Raw genomic sequence first — 19,143 nt, forward strand, 5'->3', positions numbered from 1 at the left:
ACCCTATCCCCCCTACCCACAATCCTTTGTTTCCCAGAGTTAGGAGTCTCTCATGATTTTTCTTCCTCTCTAATTTTTCCCCACTCAGTTACCCTTCCCTTCGCCTATGATCTCTTTCACTATTTCATATATTCCATGTATTAGTAAAACCATATGATAATTGTTGTTCTCTTATTGGCTTATTTCACTCAGCATAATACCCTCCAGTTCCATCCACAGTGAAGCAAATGGTGGGTATTCATCCTTTCTGATGGCTAACACTCCATTGTATATATACACCAGAACTTCATTATCCAGTCATCTGTTTCTTTTTTCCATTCATCTGTTGAAGGACATCTTTTTATCTCCTTCCATAGCTTGCTTATTGTGGACATTGCTGCTATGAACATTGGGGGTGCAGATGTTTTGTTGTTTTACCACATCTGTATCTTGGTGTAAATATCCAGTAGTGCAATTGCTGGGTGGTAGGGTAGTTCTATTTTTAACTTCTTGAAGAACCTCCACACTGTTTTTCCAGAATGGCTGTACCAACTTGCATTCCCATGAACAGTGCAAGAGGGTTCCACAAGGGTACCTCTTAATTCCTATCACCTACTTTACTCATCCCTCCCCACATCTCATAATGATTTTATGGGTAATCTCAGCTAAACTGTTAGGAACAAGTAATTTCAAAAGATGTAAATAAAATGAAAAAAATTTAGATAAAGTTTTAAATAGTCTCTCAAATATTGTTGGGAACTTAAATCCTTAAGGTTTTGCTGAGATAGGTCACCTGTTAAGTTATATTGATTATCTAGATCATTTCCAAGCAAGATAAAATATTAAAGTATTAACAAATAAACATAGGTTCATCTGCTTTTGGTTTCCTTTTTTTCAGAGACGGAAGATAAATGTGGGCATGTTCATAAATGTATTTTGTGCTTTACTGAAAGACTGCTTTATGAAGATGCACGCTTGTTGAAATTATGAAAAGTATTCATAAATTTGCCAATATAAACAATGCTGACTAAAAAAACAGTTCACAACTGTTTACTTATTAGCTTTCATTTAAAATGAAGGTTTCTAAGTGCTAAGAATTCTAGTATATGTAATGAAGACTACAGAAAATAATATGGGAAACAACTGAAAATATAAGGAAAAGTAAGATGTGTAGTTTTAATAAGAAAAAGTATGAGGAATGGAAATATGTTTTTTGAGGGAGAAAAAGAAGGATTTTGTCCTAAAAGGAGGTTGGTCACCTAATGAGGGTAAACTCAGGACAAAATCTGAATGTAAAAGAGAAAGTTGTAGAGGTTTCTACAAAGGCAATGTTAGGAAAGGAATGTTATGTGTGGTCAAGAGTGGCTAATATTAGAATGAAGAATTTCCAAATCAAAAGTTAGCGGGTGCAGCATTAGAATTTGTTTTCTCTCTGTCAAAGGACAATGGGTTTTGTGGGTTTATTTGTTTCCTTTGGAGTTTTGGTCTGCTTAAGTCTTTTGACCTGGAACATTCCAATGGATTTGCTAAAGTAGTCTGACTTATTTAATATGTCAAATTACATGGGATAGAACAATAGAACTTCATACTAAGTTTTCTAGATATAGTATTTGTAAGATTGTGCCACATGTAGATAAAGACCATTCTGCTTTTACAAAAAAAAATGGCCCATCATTATCAGTCTGCTTATGATTCAGAGAAATGAAGGTGGATAAACAATAGAAGTATATTAAACAAAGAGTCAGGCCTAAGGGAAAACCAGGCCACTTGGTTCTTCTGGGCTCCCTTGGCAAACCCCATTTCTCTTAGTTTTTGTTTTTTCATTCCATCACCCACCATAGGGCATTATAAATGACTCAGATTATAAAAAGATGTCAGTGGAAGACTTCTATAATAGTAGAAAACGATTTACCATCAATGTCTAATCTGTCAGATCCATAATCCTGGAAAATCCTGTTGTCTCCAGAGGCTTCATGCCTTCTGCCTCTGTACCCTTTGAACACCTGCAGCTGGAATTCATTCCTCTGCCACTTAGTATGGGTTCTCATAAGCCCTTGTCATTGTTAGTGTATTTTCAGGATGGTTAAAGCCTTTCCCTACCAAGAGACTGATGTCCTCACTGTGGCAAAGACACTATTAAAAATGGGTTTCCCACCTTTTGTGATCTCCAGTGACCAAGACTCCTACATCACTGGGCAAATCATAGATCCTTTAGGGAAACCTTGCAAACACTTTGGAATTGTCTCAGTGTACAATTTTCTGCTGATCCTTCATGTTCCCTGCTAGTCTGACCAGCTAATGTAAGTCTCCAAAGCCTGATGCTTAAGCCTATCATCAATAGGTTATAGAAACCTTCCTAGATTACAATTAGAGAGATCCTCTAAGTCAAGTTTACAGCCAACTGATTAGGTATTTTAGACAAAACATTAGAGGAAGATAGTCCTCAAACATCTCAGTTAAAAGAAGAACCTATAATGTTTGTCCTTCTCCGATTCACTTATTTCACTCAGCATATTCTGTATGTTGGCAAATTGAACACCAATACAAAATAAATTTATTATTAAAAGTAATAATAATAATAAATAAACACGGATGATAACCTGTAAAAAAAAAAGAAGAAGAAGAACCTTACCAAGTGCTTTCACTGTAAAACTAAAGGTTGAGCCTGGTACACATCACACAGCTGCAGAAGTCTCCAAATAATACCTGAGCCTGCCCAGACAATGGAGTTTCTGAATCAAATTGAGGGAAAGAGAAGTAGCTGACATCCAAATAGCCTGTATCTCCCACATTATTGCCAAAGGGGGTAAACTTTGGAATTTATAGCAAACGTTTATTTCAGGCTAGCAGAAAAATCTTACCCTGCTCCTAAATTTTTTCAAGGTAAATAAGATATCTCATTCATTGACTCTCCTAAATTTACATCTGTAGGGATCCCTGGGTGGCGCAGCGGTTTGGCACCTGCCTTTGGCCCAGGGCGCGATCCTGGAGACCCTGGATCGAATCCCACGTCGGGCTCCTGGTGCATGGAGCCTGCTTCTCCCTCTGCCTGTGTCTCTGCCTCTCTCTCTCTCTCTCTATGTGTGACTGTCATAAATAAATAAAAATTAAAAAAAAAAATTTACATCTGTAGCTAGTTGGGACTACCAAGAAGCCACCAAGATTCACCCCTTTGGCAGGGCCCCCCTTTCCCAGTTTGGGATAAATGTAAATGAGGTCTGATTAAGACTTTCTCCTTCATTCTTGAAATTGTTGTAGAATCGTTCCTAAAGCAATGGCTACCCAGCAAAAATCCTTAGATTCTGGCCAAAGCATTTCTTAAAAGTAAGATAACCCTTGAATATCTCTTAGCTGAGCAAGGCTGGATCTGTGCTGTAGACAACACAATGTGCTATACTCAGATGAACTGTTGGAAAGGGTAAAACCAGATAACATCAGATCACTGAATAAGCCTTAATAAGGCTTAAAAGAGTGACTCCTTCAGAGGGGTCTTTCTTACTTCTTTGATCTTAATTGCTTTGAGTCTTAGGGACCTTGGCATCAAATAGCGCTCCAAACATGGGGAATTATCCTGTTTATAGTAATCATATAATCTGCCTGTGCATTGTCTTCTCCCAAAAGCTTTACATACAAATACAAAGCCAGTAACCTCCAAGCAATTGAACATTTTTTTTGGCATCTTCCTGCTTTTATTTTTAATGTAGCCTTTATACTCTTACACAGTTTTTATTCTTCCTCTAAATCCCAAAGCCATACCCTAAGACAGGTGCACACATGAGGAGAAGAGGTGAGTGCAGGGCTTCTTGTGCCACATACTAGATTTAAACTCTACTCTTTAAAATAAGTAAATAAATAAATAAATAAATAAACTCTACTCTTTCATTATCAATTGCATGACTATGGGTAAACTATTTGCATTTTCTGGGCCCTCCGAAATGACACAAATAACACCTAACAATAACTCCTAAGATATGACATGACATACGTGGAATATCCAGTGTAGATATCTCATTTAGCTGCTACATTATAAGTACTAGCTCCTGCCTCTTTCTCCCCACATATGAACAAAGGGAACATTCTTTCTAGCCCTGCTGATCCACCCTCCATGTCCAATATCAAGGGACTTCTGGACCCTAATCATCATCATCATCATCATCTTCAATATCTTCATCATCCAACTTTATATTTTTGCTTAATAATTTTGATGCCTTGGGTATTTATTGCACATGAAGAGCAGAATTACAGAGCAACTGAGAAAGTGTTCTTAAATGCCATGTTGCTGAGATTGCAATCTAGATTCTCTTACTGTTTGCATGAAATCAGGCAAATGTTAGAAACGACAAATGCCCGCTATTTGCTTCCACGTGGATGGATCTGGAGGGTATTACGCTGAGTGAAATAAGTCAATTGGAAAAGGACAAACATTATATGGTCTCATTCATTTGAGGAATATAAAAATTAGTGAAAGGGAATAAAGGGAAAGGAGATAAAATGAGTGGAAATATCAGTGAGGGTAACAAAACATGAGAGACTCCTCACTCTGGGAAATGAACAAGGGGTAGTGGAAGGGGAGGTGGGTGGGGGGTTGGGGTGACTGGGTGATGGGCACTGAGGAGGGCACTTGGCAGGATGAGTACTGGGTGTTATGCTATATGTTGGCAAATTGAACTCCAATAAAAAAAAGAAATCAGGCAAAAGGCTTCTCTCTCTGTCCTCAGTTTATTTGTAAAGTAAATAAAATAAATATTCTTTGTAAAGAATAAAATAATAATCTCATAAGTTATTAGAAAATTAAATAAGATTTACACTTTGCATGCAAAGTTCTCAAAATAAATAACATTTAATTTTTACTTAATGAATATTGCCTTTTATTCTTACTTAGAGACATGGTGGGGATGAAAATGCTAAAAGCCACTTATCACCAATACTTTTTTCCCATTGGATTCATTTATTATAAAAACAACCTGGGTTTTCAATACTTTGGAATGTTCTAGATGAATTTCACAGATTTTTTGACTGACTTGACTTGCAAACGTGGATCTGAGTTTTCTAGGTGGTGGTGGTGGTGGTGTGGTGGTGTTATAGATGTTTACTGTTCGGTTGTGCTGGTGTGAGAGTGTCACTTCAACCTGGGTCATCAGAAATTTATACAGTCACCCCTCTCTTATTAATAAGTCCTAACCTTCAAAACAACAGATGAAACTAATAAGTGATTTCCTTTAGACAACCAGCAGCTGCAGGTCATGAACACCTCTGCTTACTATACCTATATCCTCCTCCTCTTCAAGAGCTTGATGTACTCCATCATCATCACCATCTGTCTGCTTCGGAGACCAGCGCTCGATGACAATAGGAAGAACTAACACATGGTGCCACCAGGATCCAATTTTTCCCATTGGCTGCTGTTCTAAAATGTCTGCTGTGGATGTAGTGGGGCTTTCTTTCTGAGATTGGGTTATTTCCTTTCACATGTGTCATTCTCTCTAGTGCCATTATGCAGAATGGGTTTATAAACCACTGAGCAAACAGAAACTTTCTCTCTGCAGCAAGAACAAATTCTACTATGGCTCAAGGGTGGGGCCAGGGGGCCATCCCCAGGGGCTTCAGCACTGCTCTCTCCTTAATGCCCACCCATTCCTCAGCCATGCAGTACCCATGCCTCTGAGGACAGACAGCATGCAACTTCCAGCTGCCTCCTTTGGACTCTTTAACCAGATAAGTGCCTGGAAGCCTTTTATTTTATATACGTGGAACCCGCCATCCTTGCTACTTGAACTTTGTACCGTTTTTCAAAATAGGCACAATAAAAAGCATTGAAAAGTCTGTTTTGGCCTGTGTGCCTTCATTTGGTGCAATCTAAGGGTCCAATGTAAGGGACACCATAACCACCGAGCCTTCCAATTCAGTGCTGGTTGTAATACTGGTCAATTCCAGATTTCTAATTCTTGCCCTGACCTTATGACACCTACTTTGAGGCACTGGTCCAAACTGGGGAGCCACAGCCATTGAAGGTGCCCAAGTTATTCCTCCTTCAAAGGTCAGCTGATTCAGACTCATTTAGTTCAAAACACTCTAGTGATGACAGTATAACACATCTCAAGACTGGTGGGTGTGCTCAGACCTATAGCAGTGTTTCATGGGCTCGTAAGAACCCCAGAGAGCAACAATAACACTGGAAAATAGGGTCGTGGAGGGGTTAAGGGCTTGGACTCTGAACTCCAAGTGCCTGGGTTTAAATCTTAGTTCTATAACTATTTGAACTCTCTAAGACATAATTTTCTCTTCTGAAAAGTAAAATTACAATGATCTATCTCCTAGAGTTGTGTGGATCAAATGAGCTAATTATACGGGGTACATGTATGTCTTCAACAGCATTAGCATCTACTGTTGGCAGCTCTAAGTTAGAAATAATAGATAACACACATGCCCAAGCACATATACTAAGAAGTAGGACACTCATTTACGTGTGTATGTATATTTCTACATGTAAACAAAATGTTCAGTGTGTGGCAAGATGATGAGAAAATAGATGATCGTATATTTTTCCATTTTCACTAAAGAATTCATTTAGAATAATAACTTTTATATATTAGAATTCAAACAACATCTCATTTAAAATTGAGGAGAATTTTTTGCTTATTTACGATCAGCTTCCATTTCTATGAAACCAGTGTTTTTGGAAACCAAGTAGAGTTTCCCATGTGGAAACAACATAAGACCCAGCAGACTGGAAGAGGAAATTTAATTTCAGTCTTCTCCTTGATTCTCAAAAATTTGTTCAGATCTCCTTGGACAAATGTCTGGGCCTCTACTTAGGGATTTGGAACTGTTTCTGCATGTAGAATGCATGGAGGCACAGAAGGGAAAGTAGCAAATGACCTGAAGCTGTGTAGGCTGATGTCCCTGCTGGGGCTCCAAGGCAATATCTCCTGTGGTTCCAACTCCTTAGCACCTTCCGTCCTCAACCCAACCTGGGTTGATCTGCACTGGGGCATGCAGAGTGGAGGAGCATGGTGGTGCAGAAGATGGCGTGAATGACAGGAGGCTGCTGGTGTGGCGATGGTGCTTTATTTTGCTTTTTTTTTTTGTCTACGTGCTCTGTCAAATGTGGTTAATTCACGGAAAATGATTGAAGTCAAACCGGCCTCAACTGGTTGGGCTGTGAAAGCGGTGGCTCTGGTGTTGTAAGATGAAATAAGGACAGTTAAACCACAGCCAACTTTGTTCACTTCCAAAAGGCCACAGCTAATGAAAAGAAAATATCGGTCTGCACATGCATGGTCATGCTGTCAAACATACTCTTAGGCTGTGGGTGAGGGTTCCCCTATTTTATATCAAGTTCATTTCAAGCATCTGCTATGTGAATTAAGATCCTCTTACCAGGACTGTTGAGACACTGCACCCTCAGTCCACTCCGATGACACTGTTCTGAAGGAAACAGCACACAGACTTCTTGTAGCACTAGGTGATCCCTGATGTTCCACCAAGATCTGTGCTTTCTTCTTTTTTTTTTTTTAAGACTTTATTTATTTATTCACGAGAGACACAAAGAGAGAGAGGCAGAGACAGAGGCAGAGGGAGAAGCAGGCTCCTTGCAGGGAGCCCGACGTGGGACTCAATCCCGGGACTGCGGGGTCATGCCCTGAACCAAAGACAGACTCTCAACCACTGAGCCACCCAGGCGTCCCAAGATCTGTGCTTTCCACGGCGGATGATTCACTCAGGCTCCCACTTTTGGTCTCATTCTGTCAGTGTTGGCAGGGTGACACGAGACTCTTGCCCATGAAGCTTTTAGCACAGGTAGACTGTAGACGTCACAACAGCAGGTCTATCTTCCTCACAAGAACACAGACATATAGAGGCCCTGAGTTCAACTGTGTAATTGGATGTCATAGATTGAGTGATCCCAGTCCCTCTAAAGGGACAGTGACTGTAGAGTCAGAATGAGCAAGGCTTAATAGAAGAGATGCACATCAGAGAATGTGTGGTGGGAGTGGAGCAGAGGATGGCTGTTCAGCAATGTGAGCACAAAGAGCTCCCCACCTGAGCTTGGTACAGAGAGGGTGCCCAGTCCTGGGACCCGATCTGTCCAGTTCCTGGGGAAACAAACTTCTATTGCTGAGTTTGCTGCTTATGGCTTTTATAGTCTGACTTTACAGCCCATAGATTTCATTCCTTTTGGTCTGTGCTTAGAGCCAACTTCTGGGTGAGCCTTGGCCTCCATAAGCATGGGCGCCATGCTACTGCTTCAGCCCAGCAGGTGTGGGAGAGAGCTCTTTCTCAGGGTAAATTATACACTCACATCCAGCTTAGGCATCATCTATGGGCCTGGTGTAAATGTAACTCCACTCTTGAGACAGGATATTCTAACTGTGGCCACACCATTGAGTTCTTGAGGTTTGATTCCCAAAGGCCAGAATCTGCAGACCCTCCTCACCCCTTTCTCCACCTTAAGAAACCCTTTCTGGTTAAGCCTCAGCCTCCCACACCCCTCTTGGTGGCACTTCTATCATTTAGTCCATTTTCAGAACAGCATAGATGGAGCTGATCCAACCTGAACAAATGCACATTTGACTCTGTGATAACATTCTTAGTTATTTCTTCAGGAAATATATCTGACCAAATAATACTTGTTTTCTATTAGGTACATTTTTTTCTCTAAAATTGGAAAACATCTAAATGTCTGAGGGTAGAAAAACATTAATTTAATAATTCCACAAAATATTTTGCATCCACTTAAAATTATATATATGTAACATATATGTGTGTAACAGCACAGTAAATGTTCATAATATCAAGCAAAAGCAAATATATAATGAAAAACTGTATCTCCCATAGGACCATATTTATAAATATAGGTACTTGCATATATTTATAAATATATTTATATAAATATATATCTGCAAATCCGAAAGACAAGAAGAAAATAACCAGGTAACTCCAATCATTTCTTTCTACAGCAAACTGATTTTATTAGTTTTACAGTACAATTTTTAAAACAGGATATAAATAATATTGACCTTATGGCCACAATTATGTGAACTTACAAACACAAAATGAGCAAGAGACAAATTAAACTATCAACAGTGATGTGCTCACAGAGTTTGAAGGATAGGTGCTTTTTGTTCTATGCACAGTTTTACAAAAGCATGTATTTATTCTCACCATTCTGGAAGGAACATAACAAAAGTAGCCATGGGAAGACAAGGGAGCAGGTGAAGGATGGAGCCTCCTCATACACAAAGCAGCCTGCTGCACAGATGTTTTCCTCTTGTCAGGTAATACACCTCATACAGCACATTTTCTTTTCCTGAGAATGTCTGCCTGCATTATAGCCAAGAACTACTCTGCACGGGAGGATAAATAGCAGAGAACCGTAAGAAAAGAGTTGTCCCACATCTTAACCTCACAGTTAGGTGAAGTTTGTGATAACATAAATAGTTAAAGGTACCTCTGTAGGAAGGCTTCACTTTCCAGCCTATTAAACTAGAGCTCACATGTCTTGGAATTATTTGGGAGTCCTAAATAAAGCCAAACTTTTAAAAAAGATTTTAGTTGTTTATTCATGAGAGACAAAGAGAGGCAGAGACATAGGAAGAGGGAGAAGCAGGCTTCCCACAGGGAGCCTGATGCGGGACTTGACCCCTGGACCCCAGGATCACGACCTGAGCAAAAGGCAGACTCTCAATCACCTGAGATGAGCCAGGTGCACATCCTTAAAGCCAAAATTTTTTAAAGCTAAATTTTTAATTGAAACATAATAATATGTATACTTTGCACAATTTATAAGTGAATGGTAGCAAGTCTGATCTCTACAGTCAGCAAATCTTCTCATAGATCCCAACTATAAAACTGGACTACATCAATAAAACTAACCATTTCAGTGGTTGGAAAATGTCCAAATGCATGTAACAATCTGAAAAGTGTTTATCCTTGAAAAGCTGCAAAATTCAGGGAACAATGGCAGCACACTTGCCTACTGTGACTGCCATTCTTTCCCCCACCTCCCAACACCCAGCTCCATGGGCATGAAAGATTTTCTGAGATGGGACAGGGCATGAGGACTGGCAGCAAAGTCACACAGTGAAAGGGAGGTCAGTTAATTTGGGGTGGGGAGTGATGAGATGGCGAACTGACAATCTGCATGGTGTGTAAGCAGGAAGGCCAGGGGCACTGTTGGTCTGAGATTGTGGTCAGGGCTGCAGCAAGCATGTGTTTAGCTGAAGCTGTGTGCATGCTTAGCAGAGACTCAAGTGTCTAAGCCAGCCAAGTACTGCTGGTTGACCTTGAAGTGATTAGTATAATCAGAGGAACCATGAAAAGACTCAGAAAAAGTATAATCTGGGAAGACTTATACTTTAGCCCACGCAGTCTGTGTGCTAATTCCCTAAAGCATGCATGTGCTACCCAATACCTACAGCAAAACCATTTGGCAGAAGTGAAGTCTTAATCAAGTTGCTGGAACACATCCCTACGTAATCTTGGTGACCATGAAGCTATGTAGACACAGGGTGAACCCAGGAAGCTAGGCTGAAAAATAAAATAACTGAGAAAGAAAATATCAGAGAGGTGAGCAGCCACATACTACAGGGGATATAATATCACAGATTAAGTCCAAGCAATTTTCTCAGCATACAAAAGTAAGTGAAAACAATGTTTTGAGGAAAAGTCACAATCTAGAGTTTCTACAAGATATTTTCAACAAAATGTATTTTATTTTAAAAAAAGACAGGCAAAGAATCACAAAAGTGAGACTATTTTTAGGGGAAAAATCCCTTACAACTCAATATAAACTGTTCTTGAGTCATGTAGATACTCTCTTTAGCAAACAAAAACTTTGAATAACAATTGTGTCCAATAAATATAAAAACAATGTTTAAAATATTAATGGAAAATATGGGGAAAATGTCAACAAATAGAATAGATATTCTAATGAAGGATACCAAAATTACAAAACAGAACATATATTTTTTTAAAAAAATCTAGAGTAGAAAAGTTTTATCCTGAATCGAACTGTTCACTAGAGGGCTTCAAGAGACTATTTCAGTTGGCAGAAGAAACAATATCAATACAAACAGACATCCTCAACCTAATAAAGGGCATCTGTGAAAAACCATAGCTGACATCATACTTAATATTGAAAGATTGAATGCTTTTGCCCAAAGAACATGGACAAGACAAGGATGTCTGCTCTTGACACTTCTATTAAACATGGTTTTAAAAGTTCTAGACAGTGCAACTAGAAAAAAATTGTAAAGATCTCTATCAGATTGAAAGGAAAAATAAAAATATCTTCACCCACATGACATGATCCTGTACATAGATAATACCAGAGAATCTACGTGCACACAAAACCAAAAGAAGGACTCATAAACCAAGTCAGCATCATCACAAAGTACACATTTGATGTACAAAATATCAGTTGGATTTCTATATACTAGCATGAACTACTTAAAAATGAAATTTAGGAAACAATTCCATTTACAATAGAACCAAAAAGAAGAAAATATTTAGGAATTAATTTAACACAAGAAGAGCAAATCTTGCATGTTGAAAATTACAACACAATGCAGAATATTAAAGAACATCTAAATAAATGCAGAGAGGATCCATGTTCTTGGATTAAAAGCTTCAATATTGCCAAGGTGACAATTCTTACCAAACTGATTAAAGATTCAAAGTAGTAGGTTTTGTGGGCACAAATTAGCAAACTTGCTCTAAAAAAACATGAAAACCCAAAAGACCTAGAATAGACATAATAATTTTGAAGGAGAACAAAGTTGGGGGATGGACATGGTCACCCTGCAGAGGCAGTGCGGGGAGAGGCACATCCAAAATTTGACTTGGATGATGAAACTGATGATGCCCCCCACACAGATGGTGTGGAAAGCTTTCTCGCTGGCAAATGAGGTCCTGGGGACAGCAGGACAGGCCTTTTAAGCAAGGCTTTACAGTACCTGATTTCAAAGCTCATAGAAAAATTAAGTTATGTAATTAAGCCAATGTGCTACTGGTGCAAAGAGAGCACACAGGACAATGGAAGAGTACTCAGAATCCAGAAATAATCTCTTATGTTTAAGGTCAACCAGGTTTTCATGAATGTGTTGGGTTAATTCAGTGCAAGATGAGATAGTCTTTTCAGCAACTCAGCTCAGCTACAGATGGGTTCTGAAGGCAGAAGAATAAACTTGTCTCCTTACCTCCTACATACGTGAAAATTAATTCATTGTGGACCATAAATTAATGGAAGACCTAACACTATAAAATCTCCTAGAGGAAAACGTAGGAGAGATACCCCAAAGATTCAGATGCAATGAAACGCCGGGACACCTGCACCCCGATGTTTCTAGCAGCAATGTCCGCAATAGCGAAACTGTGGAAGGAGCCTCGGTGTCCACCGAAAGATGAATGGATAAAGAAGATGTAGTTTATGTATACAATGGAATATTCCTCAGCCATTAGAAACGACAAATACCCACCATTTGCTTCGACGTGGATGGAACTGGAGGGCATTATGCTGAGTGAAGTAAGTCAATCGGAGAAGGACAAACATTATATGGTCTCATTCATTTGGGGAATATAAATAATAGTGAAAGGGAATATAAGGGAAGGGAGAAGAGATGTGTGGGAAATATCAGAAAGGGAGACAGAACATAAAGACTCCTAACTCTGGAAAACGAACTAGGGGTGGTGGAAGGGGAGGAGGGCGGGTGTGGGGGTGAATGGGTGACGGGCACTGAGGGGGACACTTGGGGGACACTTGACGGGATGAGCACTGGGTGTTATTCTGTATGTTGGTAAATTGAACACCAATAAAAAATTAATTTATTAAAAAAAGAAGAATCTTTCTGATACAACATTAAGGCAAGTTCTTGAACACTCCTTCTCTGCCCACCACTACCTGCATTTTGTCTTGAACAAAGCAGCTTCCCAGCAGAGGACCCTGACAAGGTTTGTCCTACTTCAGCTCCATAATCCAGTGAAACGGAAATGCTCCCAGCACCACTAGGTGGGGATAAAAGTCAGAGCCAGTGGATTTGGAATTGTAAACCTGATTCACAATGATGTCTCCAGAGGTTTTCCTCCCATTATTATCCTGCTGCTCTGAAATTCTAGTTAAGTGAACACATTTCTCCTGATACTTTTATTAGTCTTAGAAAATAAATGCTATGCAAAAACATGCACGAAACTGTGAACTTCCTTTCTTCCGAAGAACAAATCCTATGATGTACAAAAAAATCCCCTTGAAATAAGCCACATATTGAGGTATACAGAGTTTAATACTTCTGAGATTTTGCTGGCTGAGAAATGAATTTCCTGCAAATTCACATCTGTATTTCATCTAACTCTACGCTTTCCTGTTTAACCTACATTTAGAAGCAATACCAAGAGTCCAGAATATCATGTTACTTGGAGTTCCCCTGATTTGCTGGGTCCCATTGCTGTGTCTCTGATCACTCACATGAGTCTTTCTGCCTGGAATCTGCTGTACCGTCGTGTGTGTGTGTGTGTGTGTGTGTGTGTGTTCAATTACCCACTGAGCTCAATGCTGGGAATACAATAATGCAGTCTCTAACTCAGGTCCCCATCTGCGTGGTAAGAACAGCCGGGTCAGCGCTGAGGTCAGGGAGACAGCACAGATGACAGGGCTGTGGGAGAGGTTCCTACGGAAATGCAGAGAACACCCTCCCAGCAGCCCCGGGGGTGGGGTGGGGTGGGAGAAGCCTTCTCTCCTGTGAGTGGACAGTAGGGTTGCAGAGGAACAGTGGAAAGGATAGAAAAGCAAGCTGAGCAATGGCCTGAGGGTTTTGGTACACAATACCTTCAGCAAAGCTATTGAACACAAGGACATAGTACTGGGTTATTGGACAACTGGGTTAGGATGGTGAAAATGGTGCTTTCTGGAAGGCTGAGGACCCATGACTTCCTTAATCCATTCCAAAAGTGAAGGAGTTGGCACTGGGGAAGATGTGATCAACACTGCGTTTCCATTAATACCTAATGGCAGCACATGGATTAGCTGTATGCATGGATTACAGCCCTGAGCCGGGTTCAAATTCTACTTCGTCTTTTTACTCCTCCAGTGACCTTGCACAAATGATTTCCCTCTCAGTGCCTCCCATTGTTCACCTCTAAAACAGAATTAATGAGACTTTTACATCCAAGAGTGGCTTCAGGAACCAATGGAACAAGGCTAGTGTCCTATTTCACATGGGGCTCTGGTGGGGCTGAGACAGGGTGACCGAAGTGGGAGGCAGGAGGCTGGTGCAGAAACCAAAGCAGGAGATGCTGAGTGGATGGTGGAGAAGCAGGGGGTGGGGCAGTGATGGGACACAGGAGGCAGAAATCCAGAGGGTGGACATGGTCCAGTGAGTGATGGGATGGAAGCCCCCAAGAAAGGGCAGGTCCCCAAGGAGGCTCTGGTCTCCATCACCAGCAACCAGGTAGACGGAGCTCCATCCTACACAGGGGGTCCTGGAGGATGGTCAGGTGAGGGCATGACAGGTAATCAGAGAACATCCAGCCCCTTCCCCTGGTCTGCCTGTCTTCTGAGATGCAGAGGGCACGTCACGGTCTGTGGCCCTCGGAGACATTTATTTTACACTCTGGGTCTCACTACAGGTCCCACAGCAAGACCAGGTCTCAGTTACTTTCCTGTCTCCATGCCTGCTGTGCTCCATGTCTGCTCAGTGTTCTGAGAGCAGAGGGAGGGAGGAAAGGAAGGGAGGGCTGAGCTTTTGAGCCCCGATGTCCCCTTAACCCCGCCAAGTGTGTCAGATCACGACTTCCAGGCTCTTCCTTCTAGAAAATGTGAGAGGTTGTACCTGTGACAGGATCTCTCTGGGAGTAAAGGGCACTGGTCACTGCTGTCGTCAGCTGACAGACACATCATCCAATATCATTCGCATTAGACCTTTTACATTGCGAGGAACCTGCTCCCAAAGATCCCTGTCTGAGCCAGAAGCTCCCAATGCCCGGAAAAGCTCTGCCCACATCACTCTGTCTCCAGCCCCTGAACCGACACTGGGCCAACATGGGCTTCTCCGTGGCTCCCGACCCCCACTGGCTGCTGGTGCTCTCCCTCCTCCCAGGGTCTAGCAGGCCACTGTGTGGGGAAACCGAGTTTTGTTCCCCACAAGGTCCAGCCTGCAAAGGCAGTGTCCCCACAGAAGGGAGCCCTGAAATGTAGAGCCGGGGCTCCCTCTAGTGGTTGGGGAGCCCAGAGATCATCCCACAGGACCTGGGCCTAGTCCTTCCAACCCCCGACTAGGATTCCTAGCACCATGACCCCTGACCAGGGTGATGCCAGCAGGAGCCTGACTGACAGAACGAGGGTCAGGGGACATGGGGTGTCAAGCTCTGTGAGTATAAACACAGTTGCAGGAACAGTATTTTAGCAAATCACAGCACACATGCACACTCAGCAGCCTTAGTGAGCTACCTGGAGGGGAGGATTTTTTACATTCTGAGGATCATTAAGCTTATCAGCTGACACTAAGTGTCACGTAGTACCAGTCTCACTTTTGCGGATTTTCCTTTCTGCAGATGAGGAGCTGAGAAACAGTGGTGTGAACACTGACTCCAGGGCTCACAGCCAAGACAGTGGGGCGGGGGGAAGGCAGAGACAGCAGAGATGGCCTGGTCGCTGGATGCTGAGCCTCTGCAACCCAGCCTCCTCTTGCTGCATCTAAAGGGCACAGATAAGCTAGTCTCTGAGGGAAACACTTCATGGACATCAGGAATGAAGAGAGACCCTCAGCTTTCTCCTCATCAGAGAGATGCCCATCACCTCCTTAACAACGTGACGCTGTGTGGTCACCATCAAGTTTCTAAAGTCTTGGATGTCAGATAAGAGCATGGGCAGTGTTTATAGAGAACATGCATGTATACTCCCTGGTACCAGGAACTGGGGGATCAGATTCCCGGGGAAATGCTGACTCCCAGCAGCAGAGCCTCGAGCGGTGGGGACAGCCTTGCTGTGACAGCCAGTCTGGGCAGCAGTACAAGTGCCCGTCACTGTCGGGGGATGAATTAGTGCAGTGGCTGCAGGCAGTGGTTCAAGGAGCAGCACAGGGGAGCAGTGAATTGTGGGGACAGACACATGGGCTGACAGGAATGCTATGCCATGTATATACACGTAAATGTACACTATTCACCAGCAAATCTCTATGGTTTTCACAGGTACAGAGGACACCAAACATATCAGTGTTCTCATTTGAGGCTGGGAAATGGGGCCTTGCAAGGAGGAGCCCCTTACCTAAAACTGCCAAGCATACTGAGTCCACACCTGGAAAAGCAGGCTTCCAGCCTGGTAGGTCTGGGGACTTCCCTCCTCCAGTGGATCCTTTGCAGTAACAAGGCATCACTTCCCTGGGCTCCACCCCAGAGGACTGTCCCTATAAGACCCTCAGCGGCCAGCAGGGGGGGGGGGCAGAAGTCAGCAGAAGGAACAAGCCAACTACTGTAGTTTTCAAGCCTGAAGCTTATTATTGAAAACAATTGGGAAGTGGAACAAGCTCACAATGTGCATTCAAAGCAACAGCTCAGTGAGGACAAAATTAATCCCTGAATCCCAAACATCCACGCAGGTTAGGTAGGGCACAGGCCTCAGAGCCTGGCCGACTGGAGGTTCTCCGTGTGTCTTTCCTAGCTGGGCAATCTCAGGTGGGTGACTCCACCTCCCTAAGCCTCGGTCTCATCTGCAGAATGGGATGAATGACACCTGCTTGCTGCTTGCAGGGAGGGAATCAACATGTACAGTGTGTGACACTTAGTAAGAGGTATTTGTTATTATTCAGGGGATCAATGATTTCTTTTATGACCTTTAAAAAATTAGTCTCAAAAAGGTAAGCATCTATCAATTCACAAGTAGTAGAAGAATATCTCTCTCTGTGTGTCTCTCTGTCTCTCTCCCTCCCTCCCTCTTTCTATATATAGAAAGATGTATATGTGTCTGTTGAGATTATATACAGAGAATGGATGGTGTCGTGGGTTTTGGTATTTGTTAGATTTGGGTTTGAATCAAGGCTCCATTACTTACATGACCCTAAAATATCTTAGGATTCCAATAGGCTGATCTGTCAAATGTGATTGTTATAACTACCTTGACATGTTATTATGAGGAAAAGATTGTTATACAAATCACTTCGTACATAAGACTGACTGGCAATATTTATTTACAAAGCAATTAATTTGGCCCAATCCCTGGCTCATGGTGGAGACAGAGAGCTTGCCTGGGATAGTCTGCTCTCACAGCTGCTCCTGGGGCAGCCTCCTGTCCCCTGCTCACGGGGTCCCTGAGCACAGGACGGTCAGCCAGCGTCCCTGCTCTTCCTCACTCCCAGCTTCTGTGATGCCACTTGGTATTTGTGCTTTGTAATAACAGCCATTCTAACAGGCATGAGGTGCCCTGTTAATTGTGAGTTGGTTTGTATTCCAAGAATTTCAGATAAACAACATATAGTTTTGTAACTTATGTCCCAAATATTATGTATTTGTGCTTTTTTCCCATTAACTCTCGCAACCCTGTGTGAGGCAGACTTTTGATTTGAGAGGAACAGAATTACTGTATCACACTGATTTGCTGTGTGCACATGTGCACACACACACACACACACACACACATCCATTTACCTTGAGAAGAGCCAAATTGGACTAACATCACTGATTCTAATTTCCTTCTAATAAAGCAGGCTCAAAGATTATCACATTAACTCACCTTTTTAAAGGCGTCCTTGGTGAGGAATGTCCAAAGCCTGCCATTATCTGTTGACTGGGAATACTCATGTGTATCTCACAGATTTTATTATTTTCAAGGGTTATAAACTGAGATTAATGTTTGAAAGGGGCCTGATCTCATGCCTGACATGTGGTAGGTTTTCTGCATGTAGTGACTGAGCTTGAAATGCCAGGTCCACTCAGTGAGAGGTGCACACAGTAGAGAGGGGATGGAGCTCTAATCCTGCCTCAGCTGCTCATGGTCCTGTCATACTGAATGAGTCACTTGCATTGTAGGAGCTGTTTTCTCATCTTTAAAGATGAGGAACAATGAGGCTTCTGATAGGAAGGCTTTCCTTTTCTTGGGTAAAGATCTTCCTGTATCCTGTGGTCCTTCTAGCTGGACTTAGAGTCAAGGTGATATGAGACAGATTAACAGGAGAAAATCAAGTTTAATAGGCAGACATATGGGGAGTCCATACAGACATGGAAATTCCCAAGAATTTGGAATAGGCAGCTTTTATAAGCTAAGGAGAGAGGCAGGGGTCTAGGATACAAAAGGTCCAGGTGCAGGAAGGTGAGAGGAGAGCCCAATTTGGAAAAACAAGGCTGCCCAATGATGCAGATGATTCCTTAGGCAAAGTGGAGTCTCTGTTAATAGCCCTCTTGCTGCCACAGGCTCTCCTTTCCAGTGTAAATTTCTGCAGTTCAGTGAGAGGCACAAGCTTTTCCTGCATCTGCTGGATTTTGATTATTTTAAGTCAGGATAATCTTTACGCTGAAGTAGCCCACTGGGGCAGCTGCCCTGCGCCACTACACTTTTCATCTTTAAGTGTCTAAGCTTCTGTGATTCCATGGCAAAGTGTGACTCTTCAACATGACACTTAGGCCTTGTTTTTAAACATGGGGTTACTTGTCTAACACAAAGAAATTATTTTTCAACAGTTTTTTTATCAGCAAAAAGTGTTATAAAGGTATAAACTGAAGGTAAAAGAAAAAATATTGTATGCAGTCCTTTCATCAAAATATATCGGTGGCTTTCCTATTTTGGGGTTTCTGGGCCTGGCCAGTTCACTAAGAGTCGACATCACGTGGACATCCAATTTATTCCCCGTAATCTAGTGAAGAAGTAAAACTGGATAAGATCTCATACTCTCCCATGGTCAGAAGGGAGCTGTTCCAGGTCAGGGAAAGCAGGCCAGCCTCTCAGAGGTTAAATGAAAAGGTCCAAGCTTCTGCTCTGACCCACCTGCTTCTCCCTTTGGGCTGAGGTTTGGGGCCATCGGAGCAGTTGTATTCATGGCAGCAGCAGGATGACTTGGGAGGACAGGAAGTACTGCTCCCTCAAGAGCCACCTGATTTCTCTCCTCCTGGGGACCAGGGGGTCTTGCTCAGAACCTTCCACTCTCCACATGAGAGTAGTTGGGGGGAAGCCTCGGCTACTTT

General features: G+C 42.2%; 1 protein-coding gene across 1 annotated transcript in view; it reads left to right on the plus strand.

Annotated features, from left to right (window-relative positions):
• Positions 1-14,360: 14,360 nt before the first annotated feature.
• The window catches only part of LOC129494093 (uncharacterized), a 44,327-nt gene continuing 39,544 nt past the window's right edge, over positions 14,361-19,143 (plus strand). Inside the window, exons 1-3 of the mRNA XM_055300784.1 lie at positions 14,361-14,469; positions 15,526-15,582; positions 15,884-16,161. Coding sequence (XP_055156759.1) covers positions 14,361-14,469; positions 15,526-15,582; positions 15,884-16,161 — 444 coding nt within the window. The remainder of the gene's footprint in view (positions 14,470-15,525; positions 15,583-15,883; positions 16,162-19,143) is intronic.

This window comes from Nyctereutes procyonoides, unplaced genomic scaffold, assembly GCF_905146905.1.
Source record: "Nyctereutes procyonoides isolate TBG_1078 unplaced genomic scaffold, NYPRO_anot_genome, whole genome shotgun sequence".
NCBI classification, from domain to species: domain Eukaryota; kingdom Metazoa; phylum Chordata; class Mammalia; order Carnivora; family Canidae; genus Nyctereutes; species Nyctereutes procyonoides.